Source organism: Mustela putorius, unplaced genomic scaffold (assembly GCF_011764305.1).
Source record: "Mustela putorius furo isolate JIRA1106 unplaced genomic scaffold, ASM1176430v1.1 tig00003869_pilon_pilon_pilon, whole genome shotgun sequence".
Lineage (NCBI taxonomy): Eukaryota > Metazoa > Chordata > Mammalia > Carnivora > Mustelidae > Mustela > Mustela putorius.
In genome coordinates this window covers 4,699,477-4,715,507 of record NW_025422021.1, presented here as the reverse complement: position 1 = coordinate 4,715,507, position 16,031 = coordinate 4,699,477, and the positions used below count along the sequence as shown (strand labels likewise).

Below are 16,031 nucleotides of genomic sequence, written 5' to 3'. Positions count from 1 at the left end.
TCTGTAAGACACTTCTTTAGAGTAATGAAAACTTTGTTTTTTAATTAATTATATTTTTATTGCAGAAATAACTGAACAGTAAGTTTCTGTGTTGACAATTTTATTTTTAAAAAATTAAGCTGGGTCCCCTGCTACATTTAGAAATAGACATAATTTCCCTAGCATAGCAAATGGGAATGTTTATAAATTGTTGGGGGCAGGGGTTAAATAGCCCCTATCAAAGCTGTGTGCACCCCTTTGTTTTAAAATTTGGAGTTGGCCGTTCATTTTAAGTTAATTTTATTTTACTTGAAGTATTACCTGAATAGTTAAAAAAACAAAAATCAAATCATGGTAAGATGATTCCCAAAGGCACCTAATCTTTCCTTTATCGAATTTGGTAGTTATTTCCTACCGTATTTCTAGATAGTATGTCCATATTAATGGCACTTGGTTATTCATCAAGTATGTATATAGTCCTTCCTCCCTGCCGACATTGTCCTAAGAGCTCTCCAGCTGTTTCACTGACTGAATTCTCACCACAGCCCTGTGAGGTAGGAACCACTGTTATCCCCAGGTATAGATGAGGAAATTGAGGCACAGAGAAGCTAAGTAATGTTCCCAGGGACTCACAGCTAGTATGTGGCAGAGGTGGGCAAATTCCCAGCATCCAGCTGCCAGTTTCCCCTTGAACACTGATGTCTTGGTCTTGTGGTGGGTGAGACTTCTCTTCCCTTCCTCTTTTCCCTCTCACACTCACAATGCAATCCAGAGTCACATTCCATAAATATTCATGACTGAGCTAACATGTATCCAAGGATTGTTTCCTTTCTGATGTAAATGTTTTTATTTCCTGGAGTTAAGATTTCCTCGGAACATCGAAGTCTTCTTACATTCTACACAGCTCTCCAAAGGGTCACGGTGTTTCTTCAATGCCTTCCTGTCCTGGGGACTCCCGGCGGTAGCCTGGTCCTTCCCTTTGTTCTGGATTCTCGGTGGGCTGCCAGTTTTCCTCTCCTGAGGTTGACCCCCGCAGTCCTGCATCCCAACCTCTCTCCTTCCTCAGTTCCTCCCTCATTTTGCAGGAGCAAATCTGCCAGTGGCTGCATGAGAAAGGGTGTTAACTTTTCAACACTGAGGAGTGCGCTAACTTTGGAAGCTTTGCATGATTGAAGATGACTTTCTCTATTCAGTTGTTAGCTTTCCCACAATTCTAGCTTGCAACATTTCCACTTAGAATTTTGAAGGACAGCTCTATTGTTTTCTACTTCCGAAGCTGTGTTTGAGAAGTATGTCCAATTCATATTCCTAAAAATCAGACGTTATTTGATTTTCACTTAGAATCCTCTCTATAGGGGCACCTGGGTGGCTCTGTGGGTTAAAGCCTCTGCCTTTGGCTCAGGTCATGATCCCAGGGTCCTGGGATCGAGCCCCGCATTGGGCTCTCTGCTCAGCAGGGAGCCTGCTTCCCGCCACCACCCCCCACCCCGCCTGCCTCTCTGCCTACTTGTGATCTCTGTCTGTCAAATAAATAAATAAAATCTTCTAAAAAAATTTTTTTAAAAAAAGAATCCTCTCTCTATCCCTGGGTTTTGGCAATTTCACAAAGATATGCTTTGGTTTAGAACTTCTTTCTCCGTCGTTTTGCTTGGTGAGGCTTTTCAACCTGGAGACTCTTTTTCTTTAGCACAATGTTTTTGTAATCTTATTTTTTTTTAAATTTCCTTTCCCCTCTTTTTGGGGTCCTATTTGAACAGAACTCCAGTTGGGCTGGATGTTGGGCTCCAGGGATGTTGGGCTCCCTGTATTGATCTCTTTACACTCTTGTCTCTTGTTTTCTGTTGCTCATATTGACTTTCCCCTCTTACTTTCCAGGAGTCATCATTTATAAGCATTTTATCTGTTGTTCCTTTCCTCATAGCATGCTATTCTTCTCTCACGGATGTGTTATCACCTCATCTTTTGGAAGATAATCATTATAATTCCTCTGAAATTCTCTTCTGCTCCTTAATTGCCTGTTTCCTCTGAACTCCTTTTCTCTGCGTTTGCTGGTTTCCCCCAAATGCCTGATATCCTTGAGTGTCTACTCATATAAGAGTAAAGCATTATAATGTTTACCTCACACCAGCACATGCGGGTGGTGCCCAGATTTCTGGGCCTTACCACCAGGTGAGCAGATGGCCAGCTGTTCTTCTGTTGGAAATCCCCAAATGTCAGTATCTAAACTCATTTTCTCTGAACTTGCCGATCTCTTGCTTGGAAATGGTGTAAACATGGGTGTTGGCATTTTGAGAAAAGAGAACTGTATTTTCTCATCCTTGAGAATGTAGACTTTTGCTTAATTCTCTCATTTTCAGGGTGTACCTTGCCTCAACTTTTCTTTTGGTGGTGTCCCCAAGTCTGGAGCCTAGTTTCTCCAGCAAATATTCTGGTTTCCTGCGCAAGTGAGGGTAAGAGTAGCCCTCTGACTACATGGAGAAGGGGTAGAGACTTGGGGGCTCAGAGTTTTTGGCACCCCTCCACTCCACTCCACTCAATTAAAAAAAAATTTATTTGATGCCTCCAGTTCCTGAGCCTTGATAGGTTCTGGAGAGATGTTTCTCATGTGAACTACTACTTCCTTTAGTGCCTCACCTTGAAGGCACCTGGGTAGATCTTCCTTTTCTTTGCTGAGCTATGAACCATCCTCTCTCCATTTTCTGTCTTCATATATTATGGTTCCAAAGGCAGATGCTTAACCCACTGAGCCACCCAGCTGTCCCCATATATTATGGTTCCATAACATATAGAATATGTATCCATTTCTTGTTCTCCTTGTTTTTGGGGGGTGATTTTGAAAGAAGGAATATAAATGTCTTTATATGTCATCTCTGTCATCTTGGAAACTGAATGTCAGCTTTGTTGGGTTTGGATCTGCTCATTATAAGTAAGTCCTCAAAGCCTATAATATATGACATAATTATCCAGAATACTGTGGAAATCAGTGCTGTAAAAAACAATAGAATTGCACTAAAATTTACAGAGGTTCTGCCTGTGAAAATGTTATTGATTAGAATGAGCTGATGAATTAGAATAGTAAGAATAGGGATAATGTTAAAGTAAGGTAATTAGATTCAAAATTTAATTAGAAGATGAAACTGAATGCCTCTAATAGGCTCAAGATCAGAATCCTGAGTCATTTTTAAGCCATCAGTTTTCATCCATTATATAATATGATGGAATATATTTTACTATAATGTTCTATGCCACCAATTTCCAACCCCTCCCCCGCCTCCCTTGCCCCTTCTTGGGAAACCACATGTAGGTCTTAAACTATTTGGATCACGGATAATTTTGAGACTTTGATAAAAATCATGGCTCCTCTTCCCAGAAATTATTCTATAAGTTTATGGTGTTCAGAGACCATGGACCCCACCTCTAGATCCTCAGAATAAAGAGTCCCTGAAGTCCAGCACACTCGCAGTCACACGGAACATATTTACCTCTCTCAACCGTGATACCTGAATTACTGAAGCAGCACCTATCTCTTGACTGTGATTTAAAGCTGCCTGGTAAATGGTTTCTGAGAATCATCAGGCTTGAAAAGTGTCCACCTGCCAGTAAGTGTCCATTTGCCCCTCCCCCCCACATCCATCTTCCTTCGCGCCCTCTCCATTCAGACCTACACTGACCCAAGTTGAAGAGAAAACGTCAACTGCCCACTGACGATAATCTACTTTCAAAAGAAAACACAGTGGTAGTGGAAAGTACATTTTAATGTATCTGACCCATGCCCGACTCTATTTTCTTCTTTTATTTTCAAATACAACTATATCTTTTCTGTTCCTGACCCAATAGTTACAGATTTTACTGACTTTTATATTAATCTATTTTCTCACCTGTATTCCCTCACAGTCCATATAAAAAATGTAAAGCAGCGAATACACTATATTTAAGCGAAGGAACAGTCAAGTCATATAGACCCACTTCTCACACCACCCTTTTAAGAAAAGCCTGTGACTACCCTCTGAGCCGGCTTCTGGCCATCGTCCTTCCTTGGGCTAAAACATAAGCTGGGATAATCCTACTCCCAGCCACCAAAGCACATAATCACCGGCATCCAAAGAACCCAGACAACAAGACTGATTCACAGGGTATCCTAGTCTACCCAGTAATTTCCTCTCACCTGGTCAACCAGGATATACTATCATTTCCAATGCTAGGATATACTATCTAGGATATACAGCTAGGATATACTATCATTTCCAAGCTGACCCCAATAGTGAGTGGAGGAAATCATGGGCAGAGAAAGAGGACTGCAGCTTTGCCACTCTGTAGAATCCAAAGAGGTCTAAAAAACAAGAGCCATGATATCAACACAATCTAGATGGTGCTATGGAGGATTCACTCACTTAACAAATGTTATTAAGTGCTTATTGTATATCAAGCCACTGGTGTTGGGGATAATGATTTCATATATGAGAAAAGGCTTGGGACAACGCTGAGAGTAGTTAACAATTCTTCAGTGCTGAGTGAACACCAGGCACTGTTCTACATACTTCGAATCCAGTAACTCACTGAATCCTTATAAGAATACTCCAAGAGAGATGCTATTATCTCTCATTTTACTGATGAGGATACTGAGGCTCCGAAATGCACTGTTAGAGTATAACAGAGGTGGATCGGAGCTCAGGCAACCTGTCTCCCGAGGGTGTTCTCATCCACTCCGATATTCAGCCCTCTAACGAGAGGGCGTGGGTGTGGTTAGGAGGCTTTTAAGCACTCTCGTGATGATACAGTGTTAGATGACATGGCTTTAAAGGATCGACTGAGACTGCTTTATTCCACAGATGCTGTTATTCTCGAGTGCTGATAGCCAGATACCACAGAGCCACTGGACATCTCACCCCTAACCATGAGCTCTGACGCATCAAGAGGGAACTGATCATAAATAGTGGCGTACAAATGAGGTTTGGAGAGAAAAGAAAGATACAATGGTTTATATGTAACATCCTAACTTTACTCAATACATGCATAAAAAAAGGACTGTCGGGACAACAAAATGTTACCAGTAATTTTCAAGTCACAGTTGACTTGAAAATTTTCCTGTGTGTCCAAAATTTCCATTAAAAAATATTTATGCATTAGAATAATATATATATAATTAAATATATAATGAAATAATATATAATATGTTATATATAACATATATAAAAATATACATAATATATGTGCGTGTGTGTATGTAAATTCTTTATTGTTTTAGGAATAAGCCCATGTTTCATCAAACTCTCCTACCCTGGAATAAAATAGTGACAACCTCGCAAGTATCATTCACTCATCTATTCATCGAGCAAATATTAACTAAGCATTTTCTCCATGGTAGGCATTAGGGAAGCACTAACACCCTGAAAAGTGTCCGTTCATTCATCGATTCATTGAGCAAATACTTATGAAGCAGTGTACTGCTCCAGGCACAAGAAAGAAAGCTTGGAGGAAGACAGGCATGACCCTGGCCAGCCCAAGCAGAGCTGTGAAGGTCCCTTTTCTAGAGAGAAACCATCACAGCACTGGCTGAGCTTTTTTGGAGAGAGTACTGTAGGAAGAGGTCAGCCACCCCTGCTCTGTTTCTGGAAAAGGTAGATTATGGACCACAAGCCCCGTCGTCGTGTGTTCAACTCCAGCCTGGCAAGCTGAGAGAGTGATGCCAGACATTTCTGCCTTCACATCAGTTTTTGCACGTCTGTGTCGGATGTACTGAATGATGAGGGATTTCCTGAGTTCTTCCTGTTAATTTCAAGATCTAGCAGGTGGCAGACTAAGAGGAAGGGAATCCAGTGATATAGTAGGAATTCCTAATGGTCATAGAAATTCCAAACTGAAAGTTCTTGGCTCCGAATATTCCTCCACGATGCTGACAGCTGGGCACTAAAGAGAGCCCCCAGTGGACTGACTCTAGTTTAGGGGGAACGTGATTAGTTTTTGTAGACTTTCTTCTCCCTTTCATCTTTCTCTCTTTTCTGGGTAAGAAGAGCTCAGACCATTCCAAGGCGTTTAAAAGACCATGGTTTCTCAAGGAAGTGCCCTCTAGAAGAGTCCCTAATCTCCGTCATGTCTCAGCGGACCTATAGATGACTCCAACTTCAAAGTGATGTGAGCTAGGGGCGCAAATGCAGCACTTGGACAAGAAGCATTTGATTTCTGGTTTTCTTAATGTCCAGTGTGCAGAGTGTTTCAGGGTCACTTTCTGGGGCCTTTGTTTGATATGTTATTAAAATCAAATTTACTTTAGCCAAAGAGCACTCTTTGAGGGTTTCATCGCAAATATCATCTATCTGTGTCTATCTGTGAAACTTAGATCTGCAAGCAAGAACCAAAGGTTCTATGAGAAGGGTGTCTCCAGTCACCCTCCCAACTGAGCACACAGGCTACTGTGGGTGGGTCCCAGCAGGGAGGGCTGTTAAGGCACTTGTTTGGCCTCCAAAGGAGCGTACAGCAAGCCCAGCATGTTTCTCTTTGGGACTCTGTTTTGTTGGCTTCAGGATGGAATGGGTATTTCTCAACATACAAATCCAAGCAGCAGGCTGACAGGCATTGACGTAATCAACTGCTCCCAAGCAATGCGTTTAGGCAGAGGACTTTCTCAAGCTTTCAGATGGAAGCAGATTTCAATGCCTTACCAAGAGTGCTTATGAATAAATTTACACTACTCGATGCCATAGCCTATCTTTTTAAAACAGGATCCTACCTCTGCCAACCAGGGCTGATGGGGGATGAAAACACAATGGGGAGGAGAACAGGAATTCACAGCCACAATCCCCTACTGGGGAAAAAAAAAACCCTACTGCACAAACCAGAGCATCTGGATTTAATGGTCGCACCCCTTTGGCATTTACAGTAATCTTCATCTGCCAGGGCTTGGCTGTGCTAAGCTGGAAAAGAGGCACTTTAGCCCTATTTTTGTGGCCCAGAGTCGAGAACCTTTTCAGCCATTAGGGGACCACCATCCAACACTATGTGTACATGTCCCCTTCACCAAAGCATGTAATGTAACACAAACCAATTGTAGTTTGTCTAATTACCCAATGGACCAGGGGTAGTTTTCATCAAACTTGCCTCTCTTTCTCCTCAAGATAAATGCAGCCGAATACTGATTTAAATCTATAGTGACCCTTCCCTTATCAAGCTGAGAGTTGGGAAAATCTTACAGTCTACATCAAAATACTTTCTGTTCTAACCAGAAGCCTCTAACGGCACTTGTCATCAAATGGTAAAACCTACATCACATTTTGGATACACCAGGGCTCTCACCCTCATGTAATGTTCAACTGTTTGCCCATGTAAGTCTGAGATAGGCGAGGGAGCAAAACTCAGTGGTCTGTCTGGTATAATTGCATATGTTGAATGAATGTTTGATGTATGAAAAAAATAGAGTTGATTTTAATAAATTTTATGGAGTGATTTTTTAATGGCTTCCACGACTTAATTTTTAACCTACCTATTACCATAATTCACTTTGGAAAGTTAAAATTGTACAAAAAATAGAATACTGTAATGAACCCCCATGTCTTTATTATCCAACTTCAACAGGCTCCGTGGTTTTCTGGTCCCGTTTCATCTGTGTATTCACATGCATGGGTTGTTTTGTTGGCTCGTGTGCTAGGGTCTTTCAAAGCAAACCTCCAACATCTGTCAACACCCTTTATTTCATTCTCAAGATGTCCAGATGCAGTCAAATAAAAACTGGCCGAATAGCTCCTCTCTCACATTTTGATAAAATGTGTAAAAAGATATACAAATGGTATAAGGGAAATTTCGGGGTGGCTCTCTTAATAAGACTTGGGAAAAAAAACAAAGTTTCTACTTCAATTCAGATAATACAAGGACTACATATCTGTGCGCACGCAGCACCCAGTGTATTTCAAAAAGAAACAAGAAAAAGCATGTTGGATTCTTAAAGACTGAGCTTTCAACACTAAAAATATACATGCTTTGTGATTCTTCGAGGGCAAAGATTTTTTGTTCTTGTTTAGATAGGTGGTTTATACGTTAAGATAAATTACTTGCGCACGAATATAATACCGTATGTGGTTTGTGAGCAGAGAGAATGAGGCAGATCACTCCGTGAGCATTAATTGTGCAGAGACAGACCTCTCCAAGTATGAGAAGCCAGGTTGATGAATTTCAAGATTCTGAGGGCTCTTCGAAGCTTACCCAAATTTTTATTAGCCATCATTAAGCCAAAATTAAACACCGGACTCACGAAGAATTAAAACTTTTTAAAGCTCCCAGTCTGACACCTTGAAGTGCCAGTTTCCAGCCCCACAGAAGTGCCATCACTAAGTTATAAACCGGGGAGAATGGAGGCTGTGATGAATGACCACGGCTTTGCTGCCGGGTCTCCCTGACCTGGAGGACTCGGCTGGTGTCATAAAACACAAAGCGACAGATTAAGCAGTTTACCAACACCGTAAAAATCTCAAGAATAAATTCTCTTTAATCAAAAATCCTATATTGTAACGAGGCAGCCAGAGCCCTGAAACCACATTCATTTCCTCCCAAGCCTGTGTCCATGAACGGGAGCTTATACGCTCTCTGAAATGCCGGACATGATTATGTTCATACACTTTTACAATTTACATGTCCTAAGAAAAATACCCAGCTCTGGCTGATGGTGCGGGAGAATTTATTTTCACTAGGAAGGGAATGACCCATAACTCATGAATGGCAGCGCTTAAAGTGAGTTATGGAGGTTACTCTCCTGTGTGAGGAAATGGATTGGATTCTCCTTCTGCCCAATTGTATGTTTGGTTATTAGCGCACCGGGTTCTTAATTATGTGAGGCTTTGCCTTTTTTTCTTTTATAAAATAAATGTGGATAAAGGGAATGTCAACTAAAAGCATGGAGTGCCTAATTGGGGCTCTCAGAGGTGGCCAGAGAGAAGAAAAATAGAAACCTTCTTAAATGATGAAAAGGCAGCACTCTGAAATGTAATTTAAGCACAGTATTCAAACTGATTAGTGCTCGGGGCTGATACTCTGCAAATACACTGAAAACCACTGCTTTCCTAAACTGAAAATTTGCCATCTTTGAAGTTACACTGGAAGTCAAGACATACCTACATGAAGATTAAAGAACTGTTTTTTCTAACATGCAGATTTTACTGCATTCTTACGATGGTGCTGCATTTATTTTCAAGTAAATATAGTAGTTGCTACTTATATGAAAAGGAAATACAATGTGAAAATGGTGTTTGATGATTATCAACATGATCATTGTTTGTTACTTTAATAGGCAGTTACAGAACAGAACATGTAGATCTCCTGGACTTCTCAATATGACAATCTACAAAAAAAAAAAAAATTAGATTTCTGTTAAGATTAGGATTCTTGTTACTTAGTGAAAATATTTTATTTAAAAATTTAATAGGTTCTAGAAACATTTAATTGGCTCTGTCCTTCTTGGGAGGCCGGGGAGGGAGTGGGGGAGGGTTCCAATTGTGTCTCTCAGATCTCCTTCCAGAATAAATTTTCTATCTCCAAAATCAAGGACTTCTCTGAAAACTGCAGACAGCAGACAGCGCCTTATCCTCAAGCTGGAGAACAGGATGGATTTTCTTCTCCCTAAATGTCCCTTCTGCTCTCTAGTTTGAATTATCAATAAAATGATTTGGCTTATCTCTGAAAATAACCTTGTTGACAACACAAATATGGACTTAAACACGCTACCTCCACATTTAAGATTTAAGAAGCCCCCAGTAAATGTCAGGGGGTGTCAATGTGTTTGCTGCGATACTTGGTTATTATTAGTGTTTAACTGCGATCCCCCACCAGCGCCATGCCGCCAGCACTGCCATAAATTTTAATGCGATCATGTGCTCTTTCCTTTTCATATCCCGTGAATTCTGCAGGATCATAATATTCCAAATGAACCCGAGCTGAACCTCAGTGCGATAGAAAGAAAAAACAAGATTTCTAGCAGTGATCGTTGTTCATCGTTTTATAGTTTTTTTAAAAAACTGGACACAAGGCAACATGAATAATATTACCCTCAACTAAATGCACTCATTCAAATTAATCTCTTTTGAGCCCGACAGGATGCGGGGCAGGGCCCAAAGTGCTAATGAGTACATTTATGGGATAGTAAAGAACACTGACTCTTAAGGAAACCTTTTCCCCCACCCTTGGAGAATCTGTCGGAACTCATACATCATTTATAAAACCGAAAAATGTGTCCGCAACCTTGGCACCGCCGCATACCTTTTATTTCACAGAATGCAAACAAAAGCACAGTTGTTTTCTCTATCTGGTCTGCATTGTGAATAGAAGAGATGTGTTTCTCATTGTTCATTATGTGTGTGCTTAATGGAATATTTATTCTACAAGCTTCCATAGATAAAGAGAATTTGTGTGATTTTTTTTTTTTTTTGATCTGCAGGCTTTTTTATTCCTTGTTTCAGCCCCAAATAGTAACTGCCAGTACGTGCTGCATTTAGCCAAGGAATTAAAAATATTTGGTGAATTCTAGCTACCTAAATATCTCTAGAAGCAAAGGATAATGTTGGAGCTTTCATTTCAAAATTAGGAATTTCAGGCCAGAGGCGTGGAATAAATTAGTCATTAGCAGGGTTCCCAGTGAACTAAATTTCCACCGTTTTATATCAAATTGCTTATTCTTCAAAGTAGTTCATTCTTCTTCCCTTGTAAAGGAACGAAACTGATTTGTTACCTAGACATGAGGTTAAATACTTTTGTAAAACATAATTCTGAGTCAATAAGTTTATCTTCCACGTTCAAAATGATTTTAGGGTTAAAGGTTTGGAAGCTGGTGTGTAGATTTATATTTGCTTGTTTGGTTGTACATGGTGTCATAATTTGCTCAGCAATGACACACAACTATGCATCTTCCCACTCTCGGAGACAGATGGGTTTAGATAAATACACATACGCACAGATACAAGGTCACATGGAGAAAGTTGTGTTATTCCTGGTAACAGCTCTGTGGGCAAGGCAGTCATAATACAGTCTGACCTGATAGGAGGGGCTTTTTTGGGACACACTGGCTTTGTTGGTGCCTCTTTCAAGAAAAGAATGTGGGAGTGTGTGCCGCATGATCTCCTCTCCTAGAAAAAAAGAAGTACTTTCAGGGAAGGTTGGGAAGATTTTTTTTTTCCTCCTTGCCTGGCAACTGGCTGGGAAACTTTGCCTTGGAGCGCCATCTAGAGGAAAATTCAGCATATGTGCACTTTCTTGGCTGTGTGACTCAGGCAGAACAAATCCAGAGGTTGGTTGGTGTATGGTTTTTTGTTGTTGTTGTTGTTGTTGTTGTTGTTGTTTTTTAAATATTAAGAGAAATTTTGTTCCTAACTCAATACATGGCAATAGAATATGAGATAACTGGAATGGAAATATAATCACTAATGATAACAGAACAGTGAAAGCCCCTACTAGTCTTCAGGAGGGTCTGAAATGTTAATGCCCATTCACGGAAGTGAGGTTATCATTTTGCCATAAGCTGAGGTCTTATTCCAGAAACTAGAACTGATGAGTCAATTAAATTCATTTTTTCTTCACTGACCAAGTAATCTTTTCTCACATCTGTAATTATTTTCTTAGTTAAAAAATTCTCTTTAACCAGGCTGCCCATGGTCACGTCGAAGAGACTGCTTGTGGTAGGGACGTTTTTAACTTATTGTAACCCTTAGTCGAGTTCAGCAAAATTTAATGGGCAGGAAATAATATCTTTTCCAGATGTGGCTTCTCAATTCAATGGGAGGGAGAAAAAAAAAAAATAACATTCACCAGTGTATTCTTTTTAAAGCCAGGATGGGAACTTTAGTAGAGAATTCTCCCATTTTTTAGCTAGCATTAATACAAAAACAAAACCCGAGCCTTCTCACAGAGGGCTACTCTTCAAGGCTGCTGAGTATACTTGCAAAAATAACTATTCCCTTGAAGGATTCTGGCAGTATGAATACCCCTGTTGTCATAACAGAGTTTGAGAGTTCTGCTTTCTTCCAGTTCCTGAAAAGGATCAACATCATCTGTATTTTGGAAACATATGCTGAAGAAAACTGGGTATGTGTTTCCTTTTACTCCTAAGTGTCCTCCCTGACCCCGCTGCTCTTGCTAACTTCCCCCACCCCAACTATTTGAAGGCTGGCTTGTCGTCGAAGTTTGTCTTTCACATCTCTAACTTATAACAGCAAAGCCATTCCTTTTTCCCTTCGTCAAACAAGGCTCCTGCTGACTTATTTTTGGCAATTCACCATAAATCCATAGGTCCTCCAAAATAACAGGGTAACAATTTCTTCATTGAATGTCTTCTGTGAGCCAGATGCATAAACTCTGCACACAGGAAATGATTCCTTGTCTACTGAGATCTGATATGGGCAAGCAAGATGAAAGCGGTTTTATTTTGTTTTGTTTTTAAGCAACATTGGCACTTGAGCAATTAAGGCTAATAGTTCAAAGCATCTTCCTCCCTCATTTGCCTGGCCAACTGCTTTCATGGGGTATGTTCCAGAAGGACAGGGTCAGTCCAGTTTTTCCAGGTCAGTCTGCTTGCTCCTTTAGCAGTTGAAGATCCAAAACGGAAGTCCTCCAGTGTAAAAGTGAAGACCTTTTTGTCCCACCTTCTCATGCTAAATGCACACTGGAGTTCAAGTTAATCTAACACACATCTGTTGAAAACCTACCAAGTATATGAGGGCATGGAAAGTGCTGGCAAGACCCAGGAAATAACTGTTGGACAAGCAAATGAATGTTGTTGAGAGAATAAGAAATGATCTCTTGGGCCTCAAGCTGCTGACTCTATAGCAAAATAAGTGATCTGTGACTTAAGACACACAGCAGAAAGAAAGACGTGTTGTACCAGACACAGTGCAGAGATAGAAGTAATTACTGATGCTTAGGGATATAGGGGAAGACTCTGTGGAAAAACTGGCATAGATCAGTGCCTTCAAGGATGAGTAAAATTTTCATAGGAAGAAAATGGGACAGAGCATTTCATAAGGAAGGAGCAGAACAGTATTTGTTCATTTGACCAAAGAAAAATGTGTATCATTTGGAGTTCCCCATTCTGGGCTTAAATTTTAGTGTGGGTACAAAGATGTAAGGTACTTAGGTTTATGTTACAATAATCTAAAACTTGTGTTTTCTTCTATTTTGTATGGTAAATATGTTGATACATGCAAATATAGGTACATATATGTGTTTATATACATATGTGTATGTGTATAAAACATGTGTATAAAACCAAGAGGCCAGAGAAGTCAACATATTTAAGCTAGAAAACATTTTATTTGATTACAGTTTAACAGTGGAAGTGGAAGTAAGGCCAAAATATGCCTTATTCCTTGGTTTCAATCTTTGCCACAAACATTTGCTTTTAGTTTAAATTCCAAGGCTTACCTCTGGCTAGTGGCTCTAACCATCTCCAAAAAACCAGATTGCCACTTTCCTTGGGTGACAGCCCGTAGAACAGAAATTTTAGGCCTGATGTGCCCCAAAGCCCTAACAGCCCTAACAGCTTTTGCTCCCACTACTTCTTTCCCTTGGCCTTCCTGAGCATCTCACAGATTATCATTCTTTCAGGATTTCCACGTTCTGATGGGTAACGGTCACATGGCCCGACTATGGCTTTTCACCAGCTGACAGTTTTATCCAAGGATCCCTTTGTTCTGTTAGTCAGTCCCCTATCCACTGCAGAAAGATTACTTTGAAAATCCAAGCACTTCTTTGGTAAAAGGAACCAGTGTCCAAGATGAAGCATAGAAAAGAGGCTCACGCAATCACGTCAAGACTACATCTGTTTCAGGCTGTCAGTGATTTTACTCCTTTAAAGCCCAGAAAGTGTTGTGAAATATATATTCCCATAACCAGGGCAGTAAGTTTCAGTGTAAAACAAATCATGTGGCAATTTGTCAGAGAAACGGAAATGCAGAGGAGAAGGCCTACAGGTCCATACACATGACAGATGCCCTTCCACCGCCACCGAGCACACTTACGGTCAGCATCGCAAACATCAGCTGGCACACGTTGAAGGCGTGTCTCCAGTTGTGGTAGAGAACCATTCGATAATTTTTCCTCACAGTCAATAACCACCTGCACAGCGTCTGAAATGGGAAGGGAAAGGTGGAATCAGGCGCTTGGATGTGTCCCCAGCAGATTGTTATCAAAACAGTGCATTACATCTGAGTGATCTTCACCACCCAAGAGTCCTTCCACAAACCTCCCAGGTTTCTCACAGTAATCCCAGGAGGGGTGCAGGCTGAGTGATGTCATCCTCTAGTCGCATTTGGGAAACATGGCTACCGTGTTGACCCAGACGGATCACCCTGTCAGAACATCTTACCTCATAGTCAATTTTAAATTTCTGTACCATCCCCAGCTCCATGAACATCCGGAGAGCGGCTGTGATCATGGCGTCAACATCAAGAGAGAAGTCATCAAAATGGATGTCATTGATGGCAAGTTCTGACACCAGAGGGACGTTGGCTGCCTACAGAACAGAGGTCATAAGTCAAGCCAAGTTCACCAGCTTTTCCAAACCCCTCATCTTGCTCTCCTTTCCTGCTTATCAGACATGCCACATAAATCAGACCTGACCTGCACTTACACTCCAAGACAGCTAAACTCTGAGCTGGAAATGTCTTTTGTTTCCCAACTGCAAATGCCCCAAGCAAATGAAGGCGGGGGCGGGGGAGGGGGTGGCGGGAGGAAGCTAATCTGAAGAAAAAATATACACAGTGGATCTCATCTGCAGAATTTAGAATACAAAACTGTCTCGTTTACTGAAAACTGCAGTCATACAATATATTCTGATGCATATTACATAGCACTAAACACAAGAAACATCTGGGCAGCCAGCAGCTGTGAATTTTAATTGCTGCTATTCAGAGGAGGACATGGGAATACACCTCTTTGCCGGTTTCTTGTATTCTTATATCCTTGTTTTTTTGTATCCTTATTTCCTTGTTTCTTGTATCCTTATATCCTATAGCTCGGCACACACACTTTGTTGCACATGTGTTCTGTATATTCAGAAGGATGGAAAGGATCAGACACAGCAGCTCTGGCAAAAATGTTTTCTTATTAGAATAGAGATGTTTGGAGGATCAGCACCAGCATATGTTTCACCGAAAGAGGAAATGTACAATACCGTCTCGTTTCATTCTATAGAAACATCAAAACATAATTGCAATACTGGTCATACATATTCAGGTTTTTCAAAACACTCCTGTTAGGCAGCTGTCCATCAGTCCCTCCCTCCCACTCCCCAAGTTTAAAAGGAAGAAAAAAAACTTGGGGGAACCATTTTCATGCTGATTTCCTTGGGTTCACCATATCCTTTGGGCCACTCTTGATAAGGGAATAATTTCTACTTTTCAGGTTATCAGGGACATTCTGGGTTCATATTTCTAGTCTATTCACTGGGTGTAAACTACTCTCAAGGAGTTATCTTCACCCTGAGACTATTTTGGCTGAGCAATGAAATCCAGCGCAGGTCACTCCAAGCATTCTAGAAACCATATAGTCAATCTTCCTTCCCAACTCCATGTTCCTCAGTAAGAGTTTACATCTCTAGGTTAAAATCCGAACACTGTTTAATCCCCACAACACAGAAGAACACAATGAAGAAATATATAAATACAGCAGTATGAAATATATGCACACAGTTTTACGATAGGTATCTGGAACTTCTTCTCCTTGTGTAGCTGAAACTCTGTACCCAATGGACAACTCCCCATTCTCCTCTCCGCTCTCCACTCCAGCCCTTGGCAACCACCATTCTCCTGTTTCTATGAGTTTGGTTACTTTAGATACCTCATGTCAGTGGAATCATGTAGCATTTGCCTTTCTGTGATTGGCTTATTTCACCTAGCATAATGTCTTTAAGGTTCATGCACACTGTACTGTATGACAATATTGTCTTCTTTTTTAAAGCTGAATAATATCCCATTGCACGTGTATGCAGCTGACCCTTGAACAACATGGGTTTGGGCTGCGTGGGTCCATTTATATGTGGCTTTTTTTTTTCAATAAATATGGCACAGTACTATAAATGTATT

General features: G+C 40.7%; 1 protein-coding gene across 2 annotated transcripts in view; it reads right to left on the bottom strand.

Moving 5' to 3' along the window:
- PDE11A (phosphodiesterase 11A) overlaps positions 1 to 16,031 on the bottom strand; it is a 427,278-nt gene that overhangs the window by 74,931 nt on the left and 336,316 nt on the right. For both annotated transcript variants that reach the window (XM_045066809.1, XM_004768993.3), the window contains exons 11-12: positions 14,315 to 14,461; positions 13,968 to 14,075 (exon numbers count right to left, since the gene is read on the bottom strand). In XM_045066809.1, the coding sequence (XP_044922744.1) occupies positions 13,968 to 14,075; positions 14,315 to 14,461 (255 nt within the window). The remainder of the gene's footprint in view (positions 1 to 13,967; positions 14,076 to 14,314; positions 14,462 to 16,031) is intronic.